At 40.1% G+C, this 26,184-nt stretch overlaps 1 protein-coding gene across 15 annotated transcripts in view; it reads right to left on the bottom strand.

Annotated features, from left to right (window-relative positions):
* LOC8036792 (coiled-coil domain-containing protein AGAP005037) overlaps positions 1 to 26,184 on the bottom strand; it is a 101,545-nt gene that overhangs the window by 22,973 nt on the left and 52,388 nt on the right. For 4 of the 15 annotated variants that reach the window (XM_029966020.3, XM_029966030.3, XM_029966022.4 and 1 more), the window contains 11 exons: positions 25,497 to 25,642; positions 21,622 to 21,669; positions 17,863 to 17,943; positions 11,607 to 11,660; positions 8,952 to 9,050; positions 6,911 to 7,065; positions 5,814 to 5,929; positions 5,225 to 5,355; positions 4,338 to 4,413; positions 3,525 to 3,608; positions 2,393 to 2,498 (listed from right to left, as the gene is read on the bottom strand). In XM_029966020.3, coding sequence (XP_029821880.2) covers positions 2,393 to 2,498; positions 3,525 to 3,608; positions 4,338 to 4,413; positions 5,225 to 5,355; positions 5,814 to 5,929; positions 6,911 to 7,065; positions 8,952 to 9,050; positions 11,607 to 11,660; positions 17,863 to 17,943; positions 21,622 to 21,669; positions 25,497 to 25,642 — 1,096 coding nt within the window. The remainder of the gene's footprint in view (positions 1 to 2,392; positions 2,499 to 3,524; positions 3,609 to 4,337; positions 4,414 to 5,224; positions 5,356 to 5,813; positions 5,930 to 6,910; positions 7,066 to 8,951; positions 9,051 to 11,606; positions 11,661 to 17,862; positions 17,944 to 21,621; positions 21,670 to 25,496; positions 25,643 to 26,184) is intronic. The other 11 variants (XM_029966021.3, XM_040503308.2, XM_029966029.3 and 8 more) reach the window with 7 other exon arrangements.

Genomic DNA, 26,184 nt, shown 5'->3' with positions numbered 1-26,184 from the left:
AAAAATAACAAGCTTCTTAGTAACTTCGCATATAAAAGAATTAGAAGATAAGAAGATAGAAAACAAATATGTAAACCCTGAAATATTTCGCCCGTCGTACCATAGCCTTCGGAGTTTCCTATTAGAATGTGGATGACTGGAGTGACGATCGGCACTGAGATATGTATCCCGTCGCGTTCTAGGACCTATGGTGCACTGTTCACTCAGAGCGCATAAGAAAACAAGTCAACTGGGAAATTCATACTAAAAAAAAGTATGTCTTCATCATTATCAGAGACAATCCACTAAGCTAATAGTTGTGGGAAAGTACAAAAAAACAAAACAAATGCAAATTCAATTGGCCAAAGCGAAAAAAAAACTCTCCATAATTTGACGAGACAAGCTATCCAAAGTAAACATATCTTGAAGGGGCAGTTTTTTTGTCAGTTGTAATAAAAAGCGCGGCGCAATAAAACTTTCAAGGAAAAATTGTCGTCGAGGATATTTTGACAAAGTTTGGTTCCGAGCAAGATCTCGTGACACTTCGATATAAAAGCGCTAAAATGCCGAGTGCGCTGAGAATTAAAAAAAAAATAAAGTTAAAGAAAAGGCACACGTGGGTGCTAATGTCTCAAAGGCGAATAAAAACAAAAAAACAAAATCGAATACATGCAACTGGGAAAACGCAAAAAAAAAAAGCCAACCGTACAAATGTCTAAATTTATGAGGTTGTGAATTTTTTGCCTACATAAGATTAAATATTTTGAGTATTAAGATTTCATAATTGTCACGTGCGTTACTGTTTGCTGTGGCGTGCTAAAAGTGAAATAAAGCAAAAGAGCACTTCAGGCTGACGAGAGGTCGTGCTGTATAAACATTTATGCTTGGTGTAAGGAGTAAATATTACGCTGTTTAAAAAGAAAGTATTTTGTGTTTTGTTTATTATCTGGTTTTCCTTGGTCAGGCTTTCTTAATAGGAAAACGTCGTCAGCTTGCCTGTGTTTTTACGGTCAAAGATTCACAGTGTTCAATATACGATTGCAGGGAACGGGAAACGTAGAATCCTGGTTGACTTCTTAGGCTACGAGTGAACTGTAGCTAACAATTTAGTTTATTTAGAATCCTATGTTTTAAATTGCCTGATATCTTGTTTTGAAGCTTTATTTGCCTTGTATAGGCGCATTCGTTTTAGATAAACCCTCAAAAAAAAAACTCCAGAATCATATTCAGTCAATATTACTTTGTTAAAGTGCCACGTACGTGTAACCATACGCGATGTATAAAATATTCCTCTAAATTAATGTAACCCGGGAAATGACACGATTTATGTCCCAATGTACTGAGATGGTTGCTTCACTTTCCGGTAAGAAGCGAAACGGGTCTTCATGCTATAAAACTATGAGCTTCTTTATGAAAATCGCACGCGATCACGTGGAAGCCTGCGCGCGAATATGAAACAGATCATACTAGTCAATAAACAACTTCCTCGGCCATCCTGATTGAGTTTGAGACGTAGCATCTAAAATGTCAAAGAGAATATATACGAAAGTCTCGTAAAGCTAGAATTCCTAGTGGTCCGCTAAAAGAGTGTGACATTAGCGTCATCTGACAGTTTGTCTAAACTTGATTTATCCCATAAAATGCTGCAATTACTGTCTCCCCAAGCCGCATGTCAATTCCCAGGATTAGCAAAACATAATTAACCCTACTAGAACGAGTTCAAAGTGACAATTGTCGTCGATGCATGCTCCTACTGATCTCAAGTTATAAAATGTTCTGTCCTACTTAAACTGCAATTCGAGATGAAATACTGAGTTCGTTCTCTCATCAAATCTCACACAAACAAAAACAAGGAAAAAGCTTGTTTGTACTTGAACGACCACCGCACCGCTTAGTAATTTAACACACATACAAAAAATGTCCTCGCATCTACTTTCCCTCGGGCCATCCGCAAAAGCAACCACCACACACACACACACACAAAAAGCTGGATGAATGACGTTCCCATACTACGCGATGGCCTAGGATTTTCGAAATCAACTGAAACACTTAATATGACAGACTACATGTTCAGCATCCTGGGCCAGAACAAAGTATGCAGTTGGTCGACGAATTCCAACATCTTGATTTCCTGAGCTGTCTGTGCAGGCTACAATGATTGACTCTCGGTTTCTCTACTTGGAAGTAAACCCGGGGACATGTCGTTTCGTCTACAACGAGGTACACGGCATGGCTTCGGTACTCGAAGCTACGTCAGTGCGAGGTGCCGCTCTTCTTACACCGAGACCGAGTCTGACCCTCTGGGCACCTGGACTCAGGGACCCCGCATTCCGAAGTCTCGCATCCAGAGACACGCCGCAGGCTGGTCGGTGCCGCCGGGACCCGTGGGCGGGTCGGCGGGAGACCGGCTTACCCTTGCGGTATGCGCTTCACCGTCGGAGTAGGCCCCGTCCGCCGACGCCGCCTTTTCGGGAAGCCCGTGCGCTCCCGTGTGCCTCTGTTCCTGCACCGATGCCAACCTGCCGGGAAAAAATACTCTTTACGATTACATCACAGCCACCCGAAAGGTTATCAAAGTTTGTACAACAGTCCCTAGCTGACATGTTCCCTGACGTTACGCACGAGCTTTAACCTAACCGATCCCTAAACCTACGCTAAATCTTCTTTTCAAAACATGTATGCATTTAAGTCGGAGTTCCCTAAAATGATTCCTATATCTGAACCATGAGTCTGTGGTTGATATGTTTCCCAGAGTTACGCCCGAGCATCTAACCTAAACAATCTTTAACCCTATCCTGAATCCCCATTTCAAGATATTCTACATTTAAGCCGGAGTTCCCGAAAATGTTCCCTATACTTGCAATATAGTCTCTAGCCGAAATGTTACCCCGGGTTACACCGGAGTCTTTACAAAACGTTCCCTCAATCTACACCAGACATTCTTGTTAGAAAAATGTCTAAGCTTGCTCGTGTTCCCCTTTCTGGAATGTCCCCAAAAGTAACGTGCGGGTCCTCCTGAAATATTTTAACAACGCGGAAAAAATTTACAAATTTGTTACTAAAATAAAGGGATTTTTAGACTACTTTCGAACGAGATTAAATTTTACAGTGTGAGAAAAAACATTTTAATTCATTTGTAGCAGATTTGCGGGAAGCGCATGCATTTGCAAGGCCTAATCAGCTTTTTTTTAAATTAAAACAAATCCAGAAAAATCCAGAGATATATTAGATGAACTTTATTGTATAAATGGTATTTATTAACAAATCGATTTATATGCTCTACATAAGGCAGGCACGAACTTGCGTTAACTTTACTCAGACAAATGAACGGGAACGCCTCAAGGATACAGGAATAAGTAATAGACGCAAGCGAATTCAAGCAAAATCTTCTCACAATAATTAAAGAAGAAACCTACAGGTTTTAAACGCCGTCCCATATGTTCACAAACAACATTAAATACACACACACAAAAAAAAGAAGTGCAACCGAATAAAGCGGGAAGTTCGAGGTTACGAAACGGAATTCCTTACGTGTGAAGACATACCTTTTAAGCGTTACCAACGTTCCAGTCAACTTTTTGCACCTCCTCAAAGCGTTTTCTAGCCTCTCTGGCTCTTCTTTGAGAAATCTGAAAAAGAGGTGTGTGCAAATTAAGCCTAAGGCAAGAACTTTCTAAGCATTTGAGATAATTAAATGTTAGGTGTTTTTTTGGACGCAGTAATGTACTGCAAGTTGCTTACGCACTAACCAAAATGCCCACATCAAGGCACAGGGTGAACATTACGCAGGCGTCTTCTCACTTTTTTCTCGTTGAAGTGAGTGCAGGAAAATAAACTTTAGGTTAATTGATACCCAGATATCTACAACTCGCTGTGATAGTGTAATAAACATTTTTCGTTGAGTTGCTCTATCTATGTCGCGCTCTGTGCATACACCAATAAATACAACCATTCATACATTCACAGGCACGTGTGTAAACGTACATCCACACATACATACATACATACTCTCATCAAAATGCTCGTTAGTATACGGCAAATGACGTAGGCAATCAGTTATACAAAATATGAATTATAGAATGGGGAAAAAACGTTTTGACGCAAACATGCAGTTTAAAACAAAGCCCACTTTGTGTTACAGCTCAGATAACAATCTGAGGTCTTAAAGTTCTGAGCTGTTTCGTTCGCTGGGCTCCTCCTTTTGTAGGTATCAGTACATTGGGTTTGCACGTGGTTCGTGGCAAGAAAGACGTGACGGCGTATCGTTTAGTGGTAAATGGTTTGCATGTGAATTTCGCAATCACCGTGGACGTCTGCTTTCAAGGAGTGCATTAACATATAAAATGAAATATGCTTACTTTTCTTCTCGAACAACAACCTCCATTTCAGCACCCATAACAGTTTTTAGACTATCTTGAAGATTTGGAAACCGCGCTGAAATAAAAACAAACATCTAATTAGGCTGGATACGGTTTCCCTCGATCTTCCTAAGAATACAATATCAAAGGTGGGATCTTTTTCGCGGTCAATACTTTTGCTAATTTTTGTGTTTTAAATAACACACTTTTATAATAGGCATATTATGAATATCGTGGCAACATTTATCCTTGACAGATAATACTACGATATAAATATACAAAATAAACTATGAAAACAAGCACATACACTAGGGACACCGTAAGGTCTATTATTTGTAAACTAAAAAAATAAAGCTTGCTAAATTTTTTTTTATGTGATTGGAAAAGACGCTGCAAAAGATGTATTTCTTCATTTTAAAGCAACATCGTTTGAAATATTTCAAACAATTTATAATTCGTTGGCAATTTGAACAAACGTAACTTGCACACTCTGCCAACAATAAATAAAGTTTTCGGTTAAATTAAATTTTACTGTCTAATTTGGGCAATTCTTTTTTACAACTTTTTTACAGTTCAGCCACAATATGAATGTACAAATCAACAAAAAAAGCTTTCTTTAAACAGTAGGAGTATATTTTCTAATTAGATGAATTTTAATAAACTGCACTACAGCACCAATATATTTCATAAATCTGTAAGCTTTTTATGAAATATGGCTGTTTTACAAAAGCAATAAATCTAACCACTCACGAATTCACCTGATCTTTTTGGATGTTATTTTTTAGAGAGTAAATTTTAAATAGCAACTTTGGTAACGTTTTGTCATATTTCAACATTGGATACATAGCACACACGTCGTTTCGCGTGACAATATTTGAAAGACTTGCCTTTCAGGTCTGCCACAGTCTTGCTGGCCCTGCTGAGGACGAGAGCCATGCTTTCTACATTGCTCATGTTGACGCGACACCGCCGATTGATCACATTGCCTCGCAACTCTTCCACCTGGCTCTCCAAGTCCCTGGCAAAAGAAACGATATGACCATCGACTTAAAATTTAACTCGAAACTTCATTGCGAACTGGGTTTCGCATTTCCTCAACGGGAATAGTTAAAAAAGATCGACGTTGTGAGGCACATCAATGAGCGCTTTCCTAGTCTGTCCTGTGCTTAATCTAATCGACAATCAATGTTTTCAATGAAAATACACCCGAAAACTAATGAGTCGCCTCGCCTGTAGAATGATTGAAACATGACGGTCGCGTACTTAGCGCCCCATTAAACTTGTTATAGCTGTGTGCAGAATGGAGCCCCGTATGAGACAAAGCATTCCAAGTGTGCTGTTAAATTTGGTATCACATTTATTAATGTGATTAGTAATCTCCAGTGTAAATCCATTAAAACATTTGTACGCGACCTTGTCATATTTATAAAGACCACAATTTTGTCTGATCATGACAGCAGATTTAAATGTACTTACGAAAGATCCTTTTCGAGCCGTGTTACGTCTTGCCTGTAAAGGTCTTCTTCTCTTGACACTCGTAGCCTTTCTGCACAAACTTGGTCGTCACCCACTTGAACAGCTGCCAACATCACCTGGAACCGCGGAGGAAGCGTACAAACGTTACAGTATCGGTGTTGTTTGTCGGGCTGGAAAAGGTAATACACCATGCGTTATTTCATTATTTTAGTAACTTTTAAACACGCACAAAGCGCATTTTTAGACTGAAACCAAAACCAATTTGAGTAAACACAAATCTAAAACCTGTTCTGAATAACATAATAATTCAGTTATGCCCGACTAACCGTATGAAATTTTGAAGAACGTTTTCAATTTAAGTTGAACTATAGATGAGAGCTAATGTTGCAACGTGAAAACATTGCCAAACATTTTATCGTCCCACGGACACATACAATATATATATTCCTGAAACGCGGGCAAAATCGCTCTTGCAAAAACTATGCATCGCACAGAGAACAGGTTGATGCCGTAGTGGTCTGTGTCAAAGGGTTTATTAAGGAAAATTGTTAGCGTTCATAATAAATGGGTAGTTCATTCATTTGAGCAATTAAATTGTTAATTATTGATCTTAAAGGCACAATTTCAATTAGAATCTTGCTGGGCATCATCGTAAACTACTAAATACACTCACGTTACAGTGATATCAAGCATGCGCAATATTTTACGGCGTTCCGAAAAAAATACTCAATTTGTACGCGTTTCTGGGTTTTGGCTTCTTACCGGATCGCATCTCCGCGTGGGCGATCCCGCCGCCCATGTCGGAAACGCGCAACGTGCGTGCGCCGCCACGCATCGCACGTATAGAAGAGGCTACACATAAAAAGGCCGCCGGACTGTCAATGAGGTTTGCCTTTTTGACGTTTGACCTTTAGGTACGATGCGTGGCGGTGCACGCGCGTCGCACATTTTAGACCCAGTGTGCGCTTCTCTACAAAACTGTGTACCCGGCCGAGTAAATCGTTCCGATACGTTTGGAAACACATTTAAAGAGCATTTTGCGCCTTAGGAGCCAGGTGCAATGAAAACGGAAGATTGGGGGACGCTATAGATCTCACCTTAATCTTGAGACAGACCTCCCTGATCATCTCCCGCGCAGTGACGGTTTGAGCCTGGGTCATGCGGCGGAGGTTTCGCACTTCCAGCCGCAGATCCTTGGTCTGTTTGCGGAGATGCTGCAGCTGGGAGCACACCTCGGGGCTGAAGTGCACCTCTGAAGCAAAAAGAACGCACCGAAACAGTAGACAACACGGTAAACACGTGTACTGTGCTATTTGTCTACAATACACCCGAAGAAAGAGTTAGTGGATCATTTGCTATAACCGGAACCAACAGCGTTTATTATCATCATAATTATCATGATACTCTCAATTATCATAATATGTTTATTTTTGTGGTCTTGGCCAGCCAATTGCCTCGATTAATATTGGCAACCATAGAAGTACGCTAATGTTCTGTGTCATTTTCACGTGAACTGTTGAAAAGTTCGGTGACGCACACAGGTGACCTTAACAAATGTTTCAGCTGCATACGCATTCCTGAAGGATCAGACATAAAAATAAAATGAAAATAGCGCCAAGAGATGACGGACAAGCTAACGAATTGTCAGAAGCTAGAGAGCGCAGGCGATCTGGTTTAGTGAACGACATACTTATGAATTCTGAGACATCAGAAGTATGAAGTTAACGAATCGGTCACAGAGCACGCTTTTTTCAGTCATTTGCTTCTTTGTCGTATATTGGATCTGTATTTTCTGTCTTTATGTATGACCCACCATGTAACCCATGTATCTACCCCAGTGATGGGAAGACTTCAAGTACATTGTGCTTAAAGCACTACTTGAAGTACGTTTAGAAACTTGTACTTTACTTGAAGTACATTCTCTAAGTGTGTACTTGTACGTTACTTAAAGCATTTTTTCTGGTACTTTCCGAGGAAAGTACATCTCCCGACTTCAAAGTACATTCCCGGAATTCTGTTTCGGCGAAATTAAGCCATTTGAAGTACTACGGGATCGCGTCCTTGGCTTTTCCATTTCTATACGCAAGTTCTGAGATCGAGCACTAAAGTTCGCCAACCTCTAAAAAATAAAAAGCCGTATTGTTGTGTGCATCGCGCAATCATCTTTTGAGATGTCATTTGGTAAGTTCTCTGAGTGAAGTATTGGCGGCTATAAGACCGATACAAATACGTGCCTTATAAGTTGATTGTGTTAAATAGTTTGTCAGCGAGAGTAAAATAACTACTACTCTGTGGCAACTGGACTTTATCCAATATTCGCCGTTAGTCCCGAAAACAACTGATGCACCCCTGTCTTCCCCTATGGCAATGCATACCGGTTAAAAAAAACAAGAAAAAAAAAAAAAACAACGTATAGGGGAATGAAAGGGCATCATTAAAGATTGTGCTAAAAGAACTTGTACTTTACTTTGAAAGTACATTGTGTTTATAGTACTCTACTTCAAGAACATTGCGCCCAGTGTTCTTACTACTTCACTTGAAGTACATAACTTCTCGTTTAATATGTAGTTTACTTCAAAAACTTTTTAGATGTACTTTACTCAACACTGGTCTACTGTAAAGCAGTTAGATGGGGCCCATGTTTTGTGTTCATGTTTTCATCAAGTCATGTAAAATCTAACTACAATTACTGTATGCTCTCTACCTGAACACTTCGTTTAATTCGCAGTCTACCCTTGGCGTTGTTCTTTTTGTTTTTTGAAAGTATATGGTCCACCGACTAGTACAAGTATCTGATGTACTATATCGTTCGTGAAGCCAAAGTTATTTCATTAAGCAAAGAGCTCCTCCTCATGCGATAAGCTGTAGGCCACGTCAGGGTGAGACGGATTGTCGAAAGTGGCAGCCCTATTTTGACAGTAGCAAGTGAAACTTGCACATGACTATTTGGAATGTGCCAAGTTCGTGCTACTGCACAGTGTGCGCGCTTTTTAATTGCCGAAAACATGGGTATCATTATGCATGCACCCGAAATCTGAGTATATTTTTAGTTTGACACTATAGGAGTGAATAATTAAATGGTTCACTCTCCTGCTCGCAATTGCTCTCGCATTATCACTACATAACGTTTTGTCTTACCTTTGGCAGGTGACGACGAATGCTGCCTTGAATCTAGAGCGCCACTGAGAGAAGCCGGTTTGGGAGGCGGAGCGGGTTTGGATGGCCGGCCATCTTTGTCTGAGGAAAAGAAAAGGATCTCGCGTCAACGTGTTTTATTTTACAGCGCAGCTCTTAGGGGCCCGTTCGCGGCTTTAGCGGCGTTGGCGTCGGCGTCGCCGTCGGCGTAACCAAGGTCATCCCAAGGTCACGTGACCCCTCCCCCAGGGTCACGTGACCCCCAAGGTCACGTGACACCCAAAGTCACGTGACCCCCGAGGTCACGTGACCCCCCGCCGAGGTCACGTGAGCTCCCCGATGACGTCATCGTCACTGATGACGTCACCGGCATCCGCATCGTCATCATCACTGATGACGTCATCAGTGACGTCACTGATGACCTCACCGGCATCCGCATCGTAATCGTCATCATCACTGATGACGTCATCAGTGACGTCACTGATGACGTCACCGGCATCCGCATCGTCATCATCACGGATGACGTCATCAGTGACGTCACTGATGACGTCATCGACATCCGCATCGTCATCGTCATCATCGCTGATGACGTCATCGGAGTCCGCATCGTCATCGTCACTGAGGACGTCATCAGTGACGTCACTGATGACATCATCGGCATCGTCACGTGACCCCCCCCGGTCACTTCACCCCCCAGTACCCTTCCCTCCTTCTCCTCAAGAGCTGCGCTCTAATTCGGTGTTACAGGGAGTTGTAAACGGCTTTCACTTTTTATGAAAAAGCACAGTTTCTTAGAAGAGGTTTGACAAAAAAAAATAATCATGGTGAAAAGTAGAGCTTAAGAAAAAGAAAAGAAACGTGATCAGGTTCTATTGGAAATTAAAGGGTATATAATTTAAACTGGAGACTACTTATGGCTCGGGTACTTTCTACCACGTGTTTACCTTGCATCAACTCACTTGCATCCTCACAATTTTATTTTTAAGAACCGAGCTTTATTTTAATGTTAATTTTAATTAATTTTTCTGACAAAGCGTTTTTGCAATGTGCGTTTTAAAAAAATGTTAAGCTGCTTCTTTTAAACACAGAAAGAAAGAGAGGCTACCAATTCGAATGACTGATTTATTTTTAGGAGTTACATGGCGTATCAGCAACGAAGGCCATGATACGGAAAACTAAACTTGTTAGACTAAAAAGACTAAATTGCTGTCAATTAGTAACCTCTTAAAATTCTGCACAATCATGATCGTAATAATAGGGTGTACTCTCGTATTGTGTATGCAGTTTAACAAAAAAACATTGTCGATGGCAAACTAACCTATAAATGTAAAGCTTGAAGCAACATAAACTTAATTAAAGGGATATTAAAACCGTCAGAAATAACATATTTTCAGTATTTATTTGCTTCATAATGTTTTCGTTTCTCACACCGTCAGGTTTGCATTTTCTTGTTTGTGGGCATACATGACTAGTACGGAGGCTAGAATGAACCTTTAGCAGCATATTTGTTGATTGTTAAATAAAAATTCGTCATGCTGTTTGTAAGGGGTAAGTACCAACAAATTTATCGAACGTAATGACTCCACACTATTCAGATTTTATAGAACCAATATTTGTTTTTCCGGAAACATTATTGAACAAATGCACACAATCAAACGAGTAGCACAGTTATGCAAGAATAAGGAGAGCCCCAGTTATGTGCATGCACAGTCTGCTAAGACATGCACACACTAGTGCGAGTAAATCATACCATATAGCCCCGTTATTTACGTATATATAATATCTGCCGCGCGTGGTGTGAAAAGTAATAAATTTGTCAGGATATCGAGAAAAACGCGAATCTAATATATTGCATTGAGTTCGTCTATAAAAAACAACTAAATACATATGTTATAAAGCCTGTAGTGGTTTCATAACAAACCTCAGAATGTTTGTTACAAAGCACATAGTTTTATAACATACCTTATTTTGTAAAAATTATATTCAGTAACAAGAACTGTTATAGTTTTATAACAAGCCTCGTTATCGAATGTGTCCTAAAGTATGTTTCACAAGTTTATCTACATGAAAGTATCTACCTGAGAAATGCGGTATATGACGGAAAAAAAATGGTTAATACGCAGGCGATCTGGTGTAAGTTATACATGAAGATTTAAACCTGAGACTCTGATCTCAAAAACGGAACACACGAGTATTCCGTTTTTCAAACTACATTCTCGGGTTTCAATAATCATGTATATAACAAACTAGAATCTACAATGGAAATGAAAGGTATAAGATGTATCGAGCCGCTTTCTTAAACTTCACAAACTCGATAGCCAGTTATCAAACTTTTAGATAAACTTGGAGTATTGATGTCAACTTAAGATACGGGCTGGTGACCACCGACTATTTTATCAAAAACAAAGCCGGTCATAAACTTAGCAGTTTATAATATTTTCCCACCAAGAACCACAAATAAGCAGTCGTCCGCCAAGTCACCTTAACGAAATCAATTTTGCAATTTCGTCGCCCATTACTTGAAGTAATGATCGTGTCAGGCAGTCAGGATAAACAATGATTTCCCAGCTCAAATTACAGAACGTTTGCACAGGTTTTGAATGCGGAAAAGTTTTCTTCGTCTTCGTATGTAGTTATACGTATGTCTTACCAACATACCTGTTATGGAGTGTGATCGTAAACTTTTGATTGCAGGCTTGCTTGGTTTTTCTGCTGAAAGAAAGAACAGCGACAGAAAACCAGGTCAAGAAGTGACCTCCCTAACTTCTGAAAGGCTGCATTGAGAGCATTGTTGTCACGGCCTTAGTTCAACAAACGCTGAAGTAGAGAAAATGTTTCTACTTTCAAATTTATTCTTGAGACGTATTTTTTGCTGTTGCTTCTGTGTTCACACTTCTTCCAGTTTGCGTTTCTGCGTTTTTTAGACGCGTGCAAGGAAGAAGTTCTGCGCTAGGCTCCAATATATCATGCGCAAGGTTGAATGTCATCCTCATAACGTATTTAAGCCAAGAAATTTTATTATTTTTTTTAATGTCGGATATTTTAAATTAGCACTGCGTGGCATGTTTTAAAGTTTACAACAATTACGTGAGAAAACACAAAAGGAACCCTATAGAACACCTAAAATTAAGAGCAGTAGTATTGAACTTCGTTAATGCTCACTTCAATTCATGTCGTCAAAAATGGTGCAGATCATGTATTCGTGTCTGATTGGCTACGAAAATTTGCCAAAGAAAAGTACGTTTTAACATTTATTTAAATAGAATGTTTACGTTTGTCATCAAGCAACTTTTCGAAAAAATAATTCGTTTCCTCTCCTACACTCTGTGTATTGCTGGTGCAATCTTGTTTTTCCTTAAAATGTTGAAGAATGACGATGCGTTATTCATCAGTGCGTGGGTTTTGAACATGTGCTTCACATTTCTGTTTATTTTTATGCAATGTATTTTAGGAGTTAGTAGGTAGCTTTGAATATTGAATAACTAATATAATATATAAATCTTTTATCACAGGAGACAAAGTCCGGAAACGTCTGTAGTGTTATTTTATATCAGAAAACATTCAGTCCACCTGAAAACCACATTTGGCGACGTAAAATATTTGTCCCGAAGAAAACATTCAGGAATTTATTAAGGTGTCATTGATTATTAGAAAATTTAGTACCCTAGTATTACGACGTCCGTCTATCTAGAATTATTAAAAAAACTGATGCTTGATTAGATCATTTGACCTAATATATAGGTATGAGTATCATCGGGTTTGGCCATCCGTATACCACCCTAGCGCTGTTTTAATCTGAGAAGGGAACATAATGTAGAGGATCGTTCGTTCGATAATTCTTTGTCATATATACAGGGTGTCACAAAAGAAAATTTACAGGGTTTTTTTTTACCGCAAAAATAAACTAGGCATCGCTGAACGCTCATTCTCCGCCCGAAGGTAGTTCTAGAGGTCACAATTAGATGATAAAGTTTCAGCCGATCCAATAACTTAATCAAAAGTTATGAGTGATTTTCTGAAAATTTCAATGGGAAAATGGCGCCCATTTTTGCCCGCTTTCGGTTTCTGGTGCCATAGAGCCCCATGTATTTGAAAACTCCGTCGGCGGTCATTTTCCCATTGAAATTTTCAGAAAATCACGCATAACTTTTGAATAAGGTATCAAATCGGGTTGAAACTTTGGCATCTGGTTGTGACCTCTAGCACTACCTTTGGGCGGAGTATGAGCGTTCGGCGGCACCTAGTTTATTTTTGCGGTAAAAAAAAACCTGTAAATTTTCTTTTGTGACACCCTGTACTTCGTCTCACCCTACGATGGACTAAAGGCAAAAGCTACGGATCGCCAGATCCAATCACGAGCCACTTAGAAATTGCGTATAGCGCTTTGATGCACGTATCAGTGCCCACGTCTCGGATCACTGATGGGGATGGGCGGACAGTGGTTCGAATCGAAATAGCACTGAGTGACTCAACAATTTTACATTGCCAAAAAAAAAAAGGCTGTTTTCAGTGTCGAAGCTATAGAAATGATGCAGCGTTTTTGGGTTCGGAGCATTATTCGTCCACCCCTAATCAATGCTAGGCATGTCATAGTGTAGTGTGGAACGTGATTGGACTTGGCGGCCCGCGGTTTTGGCCTTTAGTCCATCGTAGGGTGAGACAAACTATAGAATATTTGTTCGTTTATTCAGTGAAATTTAGATGGGGCTGTCTGATTGCGAAATAAGAATCTTAAATCAGCTAATCTTCTACGCTATCGGGCACGCATTATCGTGAAGAAGGAGATGCTCTACCAACCTAAGTAAAACAGTTGAATGTATTTAGTGAACATACAAGAATATGAAATATTACAGAAATTAATATAAGTAATAATGCACAACAAACATATTTTGTAACTTCTTTGTTCAATAAACGTACTGTTTATTAGAAAATCAGATCAGAACGTTATTTTTTACAATATAAATGATTAAAAAGCGTTATATAGAAACGTTTTAAAACTAAATCATACAAATTACTCGAGTAAACTTTAAAGCTGGTAGAGTATGTAATCGGATTATTTTCAAAAATAAAAATGGAAGCCCATGACTTAAACCGCAAAGTTTCAGTGTCATTGAATGTATAATTTCTGTTGATTTAAAGTTGCGTTTGAAGAAATATAACATAAACCACTTGTATAACAGAGAACACGTCGTATCTATAAAGACTTCTTGAATGAAGCGTCGATTTGAAAGTCGAAAATCTGTAACACTCGCACACATGAGGAACACAGGAGCTCAGAAAATTAAATGATACACGAACCGCGACAATGAATTGCGATCCAAACGTGTTTATAGTGAAGCACCCATTTATGGACTACTGAACTGAGATTTTAACGCGTTTGTCAGGATTTGTAGTGACGACGTGATTGCTAGAAACGTGTAAAAATATTTGATTGACTTTCTTGTTAAATAAAAATGAATAAGAACTCCTTCGTCCGAAGACTCGTACATGTGTCGTGATATGATAATATTGCATGCCAAAAATCCGAGGTGCGCATAATAAAACGCATTTTCGTCAAGTTGTTAAACTTTGTATTCCGGGATTCTACAACTAGAAGGTTAAAGAAACAAAAGTACATAAAAAGCGTACGTGAAGCTCTGTCTGTATGGTGAGAGATGACTTTGTCTGTGTCAGTTATGCTACACCCTTGCAAAAATTATCAATGAGTTTCAATTGCGTTTTTAATGTATTCTTATAGAATACATTATAAACTCAATTGAAACTCATTGAGCCGAAAGCGGTGGTTGATACCTTCATATACAATTGTTTCTAGTGATCTCTGTGTTAATGTTTTAACCATATCAGCGCTGCACGCACCGACTATTATTTTTTTATTTAAAGTATCGCCAAATGCCTGTGAGTGAGGGCTTTATAGTGAGGCAGGGGCAAACAAGTAACTGATGCCACAGCAGATCAAAGAAAGCACGCGCTACCTACAGTAAATACAAAACTTAAAAAAAAACAAAAAAAAAACACACCGGCTTTATTTTGGCATGTCATGAATTACTCATTTGTTGAGTCCCGTGCTCTGTACTGACTACACATCTCTATACCCAAAAACACTGGCGTGACAAGACCCAAAAACACTGGTTTTCGGGTTTTGCCATGCGCTGACCTCGTTTCGTTAATTTTTTTTTTCATATTATTTTTTCTTGCTACATAATGAAAACATGTTTGGTAATTAGTACAAATATTGTTTACGTCTGCTTCCTTGATTTGTTGTTTTGTTCATCTTCTGTATAAGCTTTTTCAGAGTGAGGTTTCTGGTCTATTGTTGCGTTTTACTTGAAATATATGTAAAGAGAGAGCTTCTGGTAAACCTCAGAACGGCGTGCCGACGTTTCACTAGGTAAAGAAAGTAGAACTCATAGTTAAACGTCGGCACGCAGTTTTGAGGTTTACCAGAAGCTCCATCTTCACGTTATTCCACCTGCTTTGCTCCCCTTGGTATTTTGTTTGAAATATATGCTGTAATTATCCCCGCCCCTTTTGTGATGCCCTCGAATGGTCCTTTGAGGAAATAGGAACAGATATATGAACAAATAAATAAGTTTGATGAATTTATTACACATAATAGTTTCATGCAAACATGACAGATGTTCAAGAGCGCGTATGAAAAGAAACAGCCCAGCAGCATTATTGCAACGACACCAGTGTTGGAACTAACGCGTTACAAGTAATGACGCTACTGGTAACACGTTAGTTTTTTTACTAACATACTAACTTACTCGTTAGAATCCCAAATGAGTAACGAGTTAATTAATGTCATATTATTTTGCGGTATCTCCTATCAAATAACGTTAGCCGTTACTCGTTACTTTTGATTAAAAATGGCCACATGATTAAAAACTAGATCAATTTAATTTTGTACACTACGTAAAAGTGGCAAAGAAACCCCAACAAAGCTATGTATAAGCGGCGTCATTTCAAACTCCTTCGGAGGACACTTTTAACGTTCCCACGACCGGGCCCAAAAGGCGCGAGATTATCGCTGCGCGGAACCCCTAAGCGTCCTTGTCCTCGCCGTATACCCTGAGCAGCCGTCTCGCTGGAAAGAGACATCCGTTCAGAAGGCAGCAGTCTGCCGCCGCTTGAAGGATTTTGATTCAGCGTCCCTAGCTACTCTATCTGGTCACATCCTTCTCTTCAAAACAAATACATTCTCGTTCTGTAAAACAACAAAGAGGATAAACTCTAAGTTTGGAAGCGTTAACGTTCCCACGCTTTGAACAAAAGCAAGTGTGTTAGCGGTGGCCGGGTGCTGACGTGTCGTTAATTGGAAATGTGACGTTGGTTTAAGAAGGAATAAAATAACGTTTATTTTACCGGATTAACTTTGATTACATAGAGAGGTATAATTTGCGTCCGTTACACGGCGTGCGTCCGATCGTTCTCTTCAGAGCTGTTACTTCTTCCCAGGCAGGTGCTATGGGCAAAGTTCAGTTCTCCGAATCGCGCTCGCGAAGCGTCACGTGTGCGGGGATATACATTACACATCCTGCCGACAGGCAATCTTTTATTAAGCGGATCAATACAATGTGAATTTCTTTGTTTGTATTTTTGGTGTTATTTAAATTTTGAAATTTTATTAATGTGTGTTGTTTTGAATTGTTTGCTTATATTTTTGTTTGCTGGCTTGTGCTGTTTGTGCGAGTTTCCAACGTATAAATATTATCTGTACCCACTCCTCTGCTGTAATGCTCTGGTGCTGCACAGTACAAATAAACAAATAAATAAATAAATAGTCACCCTGCACAATCGTATTGTTGGCGAAGTTTAAAGAGGCAGTTTATTATAAACATAGCTGTCATATACTAACATTGAAACAAAAAGTAATGACAGAACGGTAAAAGTAACGTCTGTTAGTCATGGCAAGTAACGACATCAGTATTTCGTTACAATTGCAAAATGGCAACGGAGCTCTGTAGCGCGTTGGCGACACTTACCGCAGTGCTAAGAGAATACAGAAGTTCCAACTTCTGACACTGGCACATTATTATTAGTTGCAACAGCAGCTTAGTAATTGCATCTACACAAAAAACGACGTTGTGTTCGCTTGGCATGTATTGCCACCCACAGTGGCAATACATGCCCCCCCTCCCTTTTTTTTTTCCTTTAGCGGTTCTTTACAGAAGCGTTGAGATGAACAAGCAGCGATGACCCCCGCCAGCCTCCCCAGTGCTGTTTGGTGTTTTCACGATGTTGTAGGCGGGCAGGAAGGGATAAAGGGCCTGATCGACATCATCACTGTACTACGCCGGGGGGAGACTGTCTTCCGCAGGTGATTGAAGTTATTAAGACTGGCAGCTCAAGCAGTTAGCTCTTCGAGCTCCCGTAACAGGAGTCTCTTAGTGAACCAGGATGTTTTAAATACCTCAAATATCGTCTTTCGTAAAACAATTAAATTAAGTTGAGATAAATCTTTCCGTCGAGTCCATGTTGCATGGCATCCCACCCGCAAGTACGGGAGTGATCAAATCAATAGGCTACACCAAACTGTCACACTCATATGTAGTGTATAGAACGTCGTCATGTCTTCTTGATGCGTATTTTCTTGCGCAGCTGGTGCTACAATTTACGGAGCACAAAATTTAAACTGTACAAATACGTACGTATTGCGATTACCAATGTATTCGATGGTGAACCTTTCAATGTACTAATCCGGAAACAATTTATCTACGTGCGCTCATACGTCTATATTTTTGTTCGAAGCGACACTATCGATGATGTAATGTTTCACTTTGAAGTTGTCTCGTACAAAGCGTGAAAAACGAAGCATTACAGCTTTACGCCCATGAAATTTTGTCTAACTCATCTTCAATTTGATTTTGGATAGTTGTGAGTACTTAAAAAGATGACTGTGGTAATGATTCACCTGCAGGTTGCGGGGAATGCTGCCTTCGTTTGTGGGAATCCAGAGTCGTAGTCTCTTCAGAAAACGACACTGACTTCTCCTCTAGAAAGAGAGCACACGGCGCGCGTAAGCAGAGGTGCTCCCTTCGGAACAGCCGGCTGACCGGGCGATGCTAGTCGAATCGACGCCATAACTTGACCAGGGGAATCTACTCATAGAAAAACGACGATTCACAGGAGTTATACAACTCTCAATGACCACTTCTTAAATTTTCCGAATCGCCTTGTCCACAGGCATGAGGTGAGGCTGCCCTTGGATATAATGAAAGGTAGACATGGAGGGCCACGGACATTGCAGTTTTCTCATAAGTTAGAGGTAATTATATATGGCTACTTTGATAATGCTGGAAGCTCAAACGGCACTACTGAGATCGAGAAGTGATTAAAAAATAGGACTGTTCTGACAAAAGTTGTTGCCAATGCAAGAGACAACTTGCGACTCGTATTACGTTGACCTCGGTAACACCACTCATTTCACGCCATACCACCTAAGTGTCTTCTTAAAAGATTGCACAGAGGTATTTTTATTCATTGCATGCAACTCTCGATAGTAAGCTAAACTTTTCAGTAGTTTGTGAAGACACGCAAACACACACACACATACACCACTCAATTCAGTGATTGCATTATTTTTCGTCAAGGTGGGACAAGCTCAACAGCACAATAACAGCGTGGCCGTGCAAATGAACGTCCGTGGTCCCGTATGTGTACCCTCATAAAGCTCTCAAAATAATAGCCACGGAAAATTTGATTAAATTGTGACATATGCATTCCGCTTACACATAAGAACAATAAAACAAATGAAATTTTGAACACTGCTTTTAAAATATGATATTTAGTGAAGTGCTGCCTTCTTTTAGGCCGTAAGGACCTCAAGTTACTGTGCAAGCAACTGGTGCAAAGCAAGCTGATAAGCATGTGCAGCATGTGTAGCGAGAGCGCCACAGGGAGCCTGACAGATGGGCATTGAAGAAAAGTGCCACAGGAAAGGATTGCTGCCATTGGAATGAAATTCGACAACAAAAAATGGGTGCACGATGATGCCTACGTGCTTTCACTAAATGACATTAACGACATCAAGCTATTTTACGTGCTATGGGCTCGTAGGAAGAACGGAAGCCATGCAGAATATGAAACAAAAGTAAATATTATAAAGGTAAACCATAGCATGCAATGCAACAAACTTGGCGAATTCTTATTTTCAACCTTAAGTTACTATGTGAAACCATAATGAGGACCTTTTCAATGTGACGTCTCTTTTGAAACTCGTGAACTGAGTATGACGATAATGCGTACACACCGCAAACTAAATGGGACGTTACAATCTATTCTGATGGCCCGACAAAAATATGTTGCAATTATCTTCCACAAAAATAAAAAACAATTCTCGGTGGTATATTTGTTTATGCAATTTGTTGACAGTGTTGATAAATCTTCATAAAACTACAAAATATCTTCCTTGCATGCTCGTTTACGCCCACAAAGAAAAGAAACATCGTAATCGCAATTTGATAGAATATTCATTTAGCATTTAGCACATTTCGGCCACACCAGATCAGATGACGAACTTTTGCAAAACTCAAAATTTCATAAGATCAAAACAACTCTCAAATTTGCAATACTTACTGTATAATGAAATCAGATGGCTTTAACATTTGCAATATTCAATGCTTTGTTCAAAATATACATCTAGGCATTACACAAAGTATGTTTTAAAACTAAAGTGAAATTTGCAGCAAGTTGCTGGATTTAAGGGCCTTGACATATGTTGTGAACGTGTTTTCTTTCTGAACGGTTCTATGCGGAGGGCAAGTCGTCTGCTTCTTGCACAGGAGTTGCAGTGACGTCAGATAGACACAGAGCCCTGATTGGCTCTGATTAGAGGATAGTGGGTAGACCTAAAAGCAAGCTGCCTTCAGGTCTACCCACTATCCTTTATTTAGAACCAATCAGAGCTCGGCGTTCTGACGTCAACAGAACCCCTGTAAAAGAAGCAGACGAACTTGCGCTCCGCATAGAAAGTGTAGCAAATAAATCTGAGTACTAGTTCCAGCCTCCTTAAATTTTTAAATCCACACGAAAATATACACATTACTTCTTAGCGGCCTTCTTTCGCAGTGTATATATTCTACAATATTAGGTCACTCAGGCGGCTACCGCCTTTGTCGGCATTTTAAGCAGAATTCATCGCCAAAAAGTCTATAGTTATTGTTAAACATCCTAACGAAACAAAATATATCGGTAAGCGAACACAAAAATGAACGAGTGCCAGACATACAAACAAGGTCTTTGTAAGGTGCCTCTTCCTCTGCCTTTCTGTATTTATTTGGCTCATCGTAGTCTGTACATTGATGTACCAAGCCCGAGATACCAAAGCGTCTACTAGATGTTTTTTGCTTGCCAAGCAGAGCGTGGCAACATTAAATCTCACTGGCTTGCATTGTTTAAAAAAAAAACACATTGTACGCTGAACAACGGTTTGTTTCGAAACTAGCCTATAAAAAGTGTGAGAAGGGTTGCCATTTACATGGCGTGGAACCTTCACAGTTAACCAAAACTGAACCACCTTATTGTTTGAAAGGGAAATCCTTCATGGCGTAATCGGGTGTGCTCGCAATTTTAGTATGTGTGCAGCGCAATGCTGGGAAGTGAACATTGTTTTTTAATAGTATTTAATTAAACTATTAGCAATGAAACAAATCACAGGACTGCTATATGCGATAGCCATATAAGCCAACAAACCTATTGACGCAGTTCAGTCAACGAGAGGCATGGCCAACAAAAGTAAGATGCTTATCAGAAACCTCGGCGTACGAAGACTGAACCTGTGAGAGGTATGCTTATATGCGACCGTCCAGTTTGTAGCCTCATCTTTCGTCAAATATCTTGCTCGGTGCCGGACAGATGTGTGCATCCGCAATATTTTACTTCTATAGATGTAGGGCGACATGTGATTTTTATTCTCATAAAAATACATTTTGGCACATCCAGCTAAATAGTACTTTTATTAGTGTAAAGCTGCATTTTATGAGTCCAAATTGTATTTTATGAGTGTTTCCACTGGTAAAATACACCTGGACACATTAGGTCACTTATCAGCAGCCGAATATAAAATGAATTAAAAAATAAAAATACGTTCGCTGGGTAGGTCCGGTATGTACATACAACAGGTTATGAACATGAAGCGTTAGGAATCGCCCCTCAAATAAGACAAAATTGGTCTTCAAAAAAAAAAAAACAAAAAAAAAACAAAAAAAAAAAAACGACGGTTTAATTTTAGAAAACATTGTAGCGGGCTGGTGTTTCGACACATTCTTCATATTTCTAAACAAAATAAACTATAAACGACATTCATTCGAAGCGACTCATGCACTCGAGTGGCTCATTCATTCATGCTTTGCTATGCAGTGTTCAGAGGACAGCGGCAGAAGAGGCGCCATGAGCATTCGCCTGGCTTTAGCGAGTGCAGAACACCATTTTCCTTCATTTTGCAGCGAATTTCAACGCTCCGCAGGATGTACATACATAAACAATGGGCCAAGAAGGACGAGTGGCTAGCCAAAGAGGGAAGCATACGACGTCGATCTCATGCAGCTGAGGAGGAATTTGCGGAATGCCAAAAAGCAGAAAAAAGGATCCAAAATGGGGAGGCCGGAAGCGGTAAACAGGACTCCAAAAAGGGCAAAAAAGGGGGTCAAAATAGGCATCTGGCACCAAGTACCTTTGAAGGGGTGTTTCTGCACATCGTGTTCGGCCAGCCGAACCTCATCTGGAAAAAGGTAACAGATCCTCACATGGCATCTTTTAGATTGACTACACAGGCGCGGCAACTCTCAGCATTGCACGGAATAAATACATAAACGCGCAATGTGAAAGCTAGCCAGCGAAAGGAATTCACTGAAAAGATTTTCTATAAAAGAATCTACTCCTGAAGTATGGACCTCATGAACGCGTGAAAGTTCTCAGAGAGCGAATATAAGCTTTTAGTATCAGGGAACGTGCAGGCAGTAATGCTATCATATCTTCCGCCCATGAACTGAGGAAAATATATTTTTTATGAAAACTATTCAGATAAAGTTGCATCGTATCTGCGGAAAACTAATTTAGAAAATTATAGCTGTTCGTCAAATGTAGTTTACATATTCCCTCCATAATCTGATGCATAGCTACACATTTGAAATATGGACATGTTTTCGCATATCCTCTTTGAATAACGAATTTCTTCATATTACAAGCAAGAGGCAAAATGTAAACCAGGCAGTGTTAAAGATAGAGGATGTACAAATAAATCATGCGAACGAGGAAATACTTTTTATACAATTATCTATCATCCCTTTTCCGTAATGATATCAGCTGCCGTTAAAGTGCTATGTTTCGTCAGTGCTTCTAAAGAAACTAACGATATTTCCCTTTGGAATAGGTGAACGATAGTTCCTTATTACTTAAAACAGATATATAATGACTTCATTCTTTCTGGCGACTTTTTCAAATTAATTTATGTAATCAATCAACAAGAATGTGAGAGTAATAAAGTTGATAGTTCCGGTTCCTTCTCCTTCAAAAATATTTTAAAGGAGAATAATAAAACATACCAAAAAAAGTGTTTGTAAATAGAGCAAAAACGCCAATTCTAGATTTTTATGAGGAAGTTCCCACTAGACCAGAGCCTCTTGATACGTTAGTTCCAAATCTTTGTGAAAAACAGCTTTGTGGGTTAATATTCACCATAATGCCGTGCTATTCAGGGCTGCTGGGTTTCTTCACCTGGGAGGACAGGGACTACACCGATGGTGTGTACTCCTCTGGTGAGGTACGTCGTACCATGTCCGCGACGTCAGGGAACCAAAGCAAACAGCATGCCGCGGCTCTTCAGAGCAAAAAAAACGTAAATGCAAAAAAAAAAAAAAAAAAAAAAAAAACATTTTATGTCGCAGGGCTGTACCCGGTACCGGCAACAAGGCCATAGAATGAGTCCTCGTAAACCGAATTTCGAGACTTAATTCGTGCAGTCGGTTTTCCCTTTCCCTTTTTAAATACCAATGTACACAATCACTCGGAATTTTCGCGGTGCTTAGGGGGGATCGGTAGCCGAGTGGTCTAGTGCACAGCAGCTCGGAGCACGTGGAGCGAAAGCTCGCGCTGCAGAACCCAGGGATCCTGGGTTCGATCCCCACCCCTGCCCGTTTCGATCTGGATGAGCATCGTACCGGCGTGCGGTCGTGTATCACTACTGCGTGGCGCACGTTAAAGACCCCAGGCTAGCGGTTGTTACTGCACTGGTTAAATCTCTCATCTACAACTGGGAGACAAGTCGCCCGTTGAGGCAGACTAAGTTCAGGCTGCATAAACATACCCACACCCCAATTAGTTTTTGTCGTTAAAACTTCAGTAAGTGTTTTGTCGCATCCGGTATTTTTTCCCCGAAATTTATAGTAACGTATAGGGTGACAGAACGTACTAATGGGAGAATTAACCCTTTCAATACTGATAATTAATAACGGAAACAATATTTATTTCCATTGAAACATGTTTTCAACGTTTATTGTTGAAAACAAAACATCAATACTGGGTGGCTTGACGGTTTAATGCATCTTAACGTAACATCGCAACCACAAGTAATTGCAGCGGGGTTTCGAGCGTGATTTTATCGCGGGATGAGTCTGGCTGCTCACGGAGAAACTAATTATTGGTGACGACGAATCAAAAGTGTCCACGTGCTCAGTAGGAGTATTGTGGTAGAGCCGGTGATCATTAAAAAACAAACATCGAATATATAAATATATATATATATATATATACTTTATTCTAATCACGCGAGTTCAGCAAAATATAGACGTCATGTAATAAAAAAGCAAACGTTAGAATTCGTTTTCCCAAAAATGTCAAGGCCGAAAGCAAAATTTCAGACGCATAAACACGCACGCACGCGCTCACACGATTGCGCATACGAACACGGACGCATGCACGCTCGCACAATACAAAACAGGACTGTCTGTTTCCCATATTATTAATTGAGATACACGAGCTCAGAGACTACCCCACTCCCGTCACACACATGCACGTGACCAGCTGTCAGCCCAGCGCCCCGCAGAGAGATCAACGTACGGTCGCGCACTCCGACTGAGTGTGATTGCAGTCGTACGTGGAAAACAAAATATAATCCCAAGTCTAACCCTTCCTATGTCAGGCTTCGGTCCTATCTTCCATCACCGAAAAGGGAAAGGGCTCGCCGAATCTGACTGCCTCAGCCAGTGTGTAAGCTTCATAAACAAAACTCTGAGGATAATTTTTTTGCTCTGTTTTACGGCGTGATAATTACACCGTAGAGACTGCTGGCGATTATCAATAATATAAACGGTGGCGTGTTAAATACATCGCTGTACGATCTGCGTGTTTTGCTATGAATTATTGATTTAAATTTCCGTTTGATTAGAATGCATCTCGTTATGTTTGATGCATCTAATAATATGGCGATCTAAGAATATGTCAAGGCAACATCGCAAATTGTTTTTAGTCTTGTCAAACAGGTGATATAAATGAGTAATGTCAACAGCTTTAAATCTTTTCTTGGAGTGGGAAATCGTTGACCACACCATTGTTCTCCAGGGTAATACTTAACACTGGTTGAAAAAAACTTTATTGCAATTGGACTCGTTGGTGCGTTCAAATATAAACGTGGTGGAATTTTATATGATTGCATCTTGAGTGGCACCGTATTGTTTTATCGCGTTATAGGTGTTCAGTTTCTGGGGAAAAAACATAAGTAGTATTGCTTTCGAAGAACTGAACATTTATCAATATACAAAGAAATATCATAATACATCTCCAAGATACTAATATTTCAATCTGTCGAAAGCTTAAATACGTTTAAACGTAACTAAACAAAAAAAAAATCAAAGTTAAAAAAAAAAAAGATGTTAAACTGAGGTTTATCAGCAGTCAAGCACGAGCTACACAAGACGATTGGGAAGATGTTTGGAAGACTTCTTACTGGTATATTTACGGAAAAGCGAGTATGTCATTGTATACAACGGGTTATTTATATACTATATCATATATTTTATATTCATCCAGTATTCGCTCGGGTTTATAATACACTCTTAAAAAAAGCATCTGTGAGTTGACTTTTCTGCAGAACACGAAGACGGTAAATCACGGCGAAAAATAGAATGCTCCCAGCGAATGGCGAATGTCAGAATAAGATTAGATCTTGAAACGTCGATGTGCGCGGGCAGTATGGGCGAACGAAACTTGGTGTTTGTTGTCCTTGCGTAGTCATATTATCAGCTTCGTCATCCCCAGGGGCCCTTCTATTGCTCGACGTCATTGGTTGTCTGCGCGTTCTACAGAAAGGTGAACTCAAAGATTTTTTTTACAGTGTATAATGGCGGGGCAGGTTTCTCATGTACGTTCCAAAGATATAATAAATACTGAAGCGCAAAGAACGAGACACAAGAACGAGATGGACACAGAACAATCGCTTGTCCCGCGTTCTGCTTGTTCTTGTGTCTCGTCCTTAGCGCTTCAGTATTCATGATGTTCAACCTCAACCAGCCCAAAAGTTCATTTTAGTTCCAAAAAGAGACGAGCGCTCACCCGATCTGTCCTTCTCCGGGGGTCCGTCGGTGTCTCGCGTCGGAATGAGGTGGCTCGGTTGTCTCGGAGACGTTCCTGCAGCCAGGGCCTTGTGCACGAGCCCGGTCAGACTTGCAAGCTGGCGCTCCATGTACTCTACTCGCATCCTGCGCAGCCGTCCAATTAACATTAACCCCGATAGATTTAGCTCCATTTGAGTTCTAAAATATCAAAGTAAAAAAATAAACTTCCGAAAAAATGAAAACGCAGTAGGAGGCAAAATGCCGACATTTAGTCGCAGTAAAGATTTCGGGGTAAAACAGCGCAAACGAGACACTGATGTGGTACAAGACGATACAGTACCACAGCGCTGTTCAACTACCCCAAACAAACCTTTTTAGCGCAGTAAAGAGAGTATATTTGTACATTAAGCGGTGTTGCTCACGCGCAGCGCACTGTCAGCAACGCAGCGTATTTATGGACAATAAATACGATGCGCGAAAAAGCGCACTGTGTGGCCATTCGTGTGACCGTGATGTAGTTCACGACACTCAGCAATGTCGCTGAGTGTTCTGGATTAGGGTTCATGTGCGATGTCTATTTCAGTACTTGTAGCGTGCTTCAACCATTTCAGCGGAAGTCTGAAGCGAACGCCGTGTGGCTTGGAGGTGTGCAATCTCTGGCTAAAATTAAAAAAAAAAAAAAAAAA

This window comes from Ixodes scapularis, unplaced genomic scaffold (genome assembly GCF_016920785.2).
Source record: "Ixodes scapularis isolate PalLabHiFi unplaced genomic scaffold, ASM1692078v2 PGA_scaffold5__190_contigs__length_132052651, whole genome shotgun sequence".
NCBI lineage: Eukaryota > Metazoa > Arthropoda > Arachnida > Ixodida > Ixodidae > Ixodes > Ixodes scapularis.
Note: the sequence above shows the minus strand (reverse complement) of the source record. Positions and strands in the feature narration are given on the sequence as shown.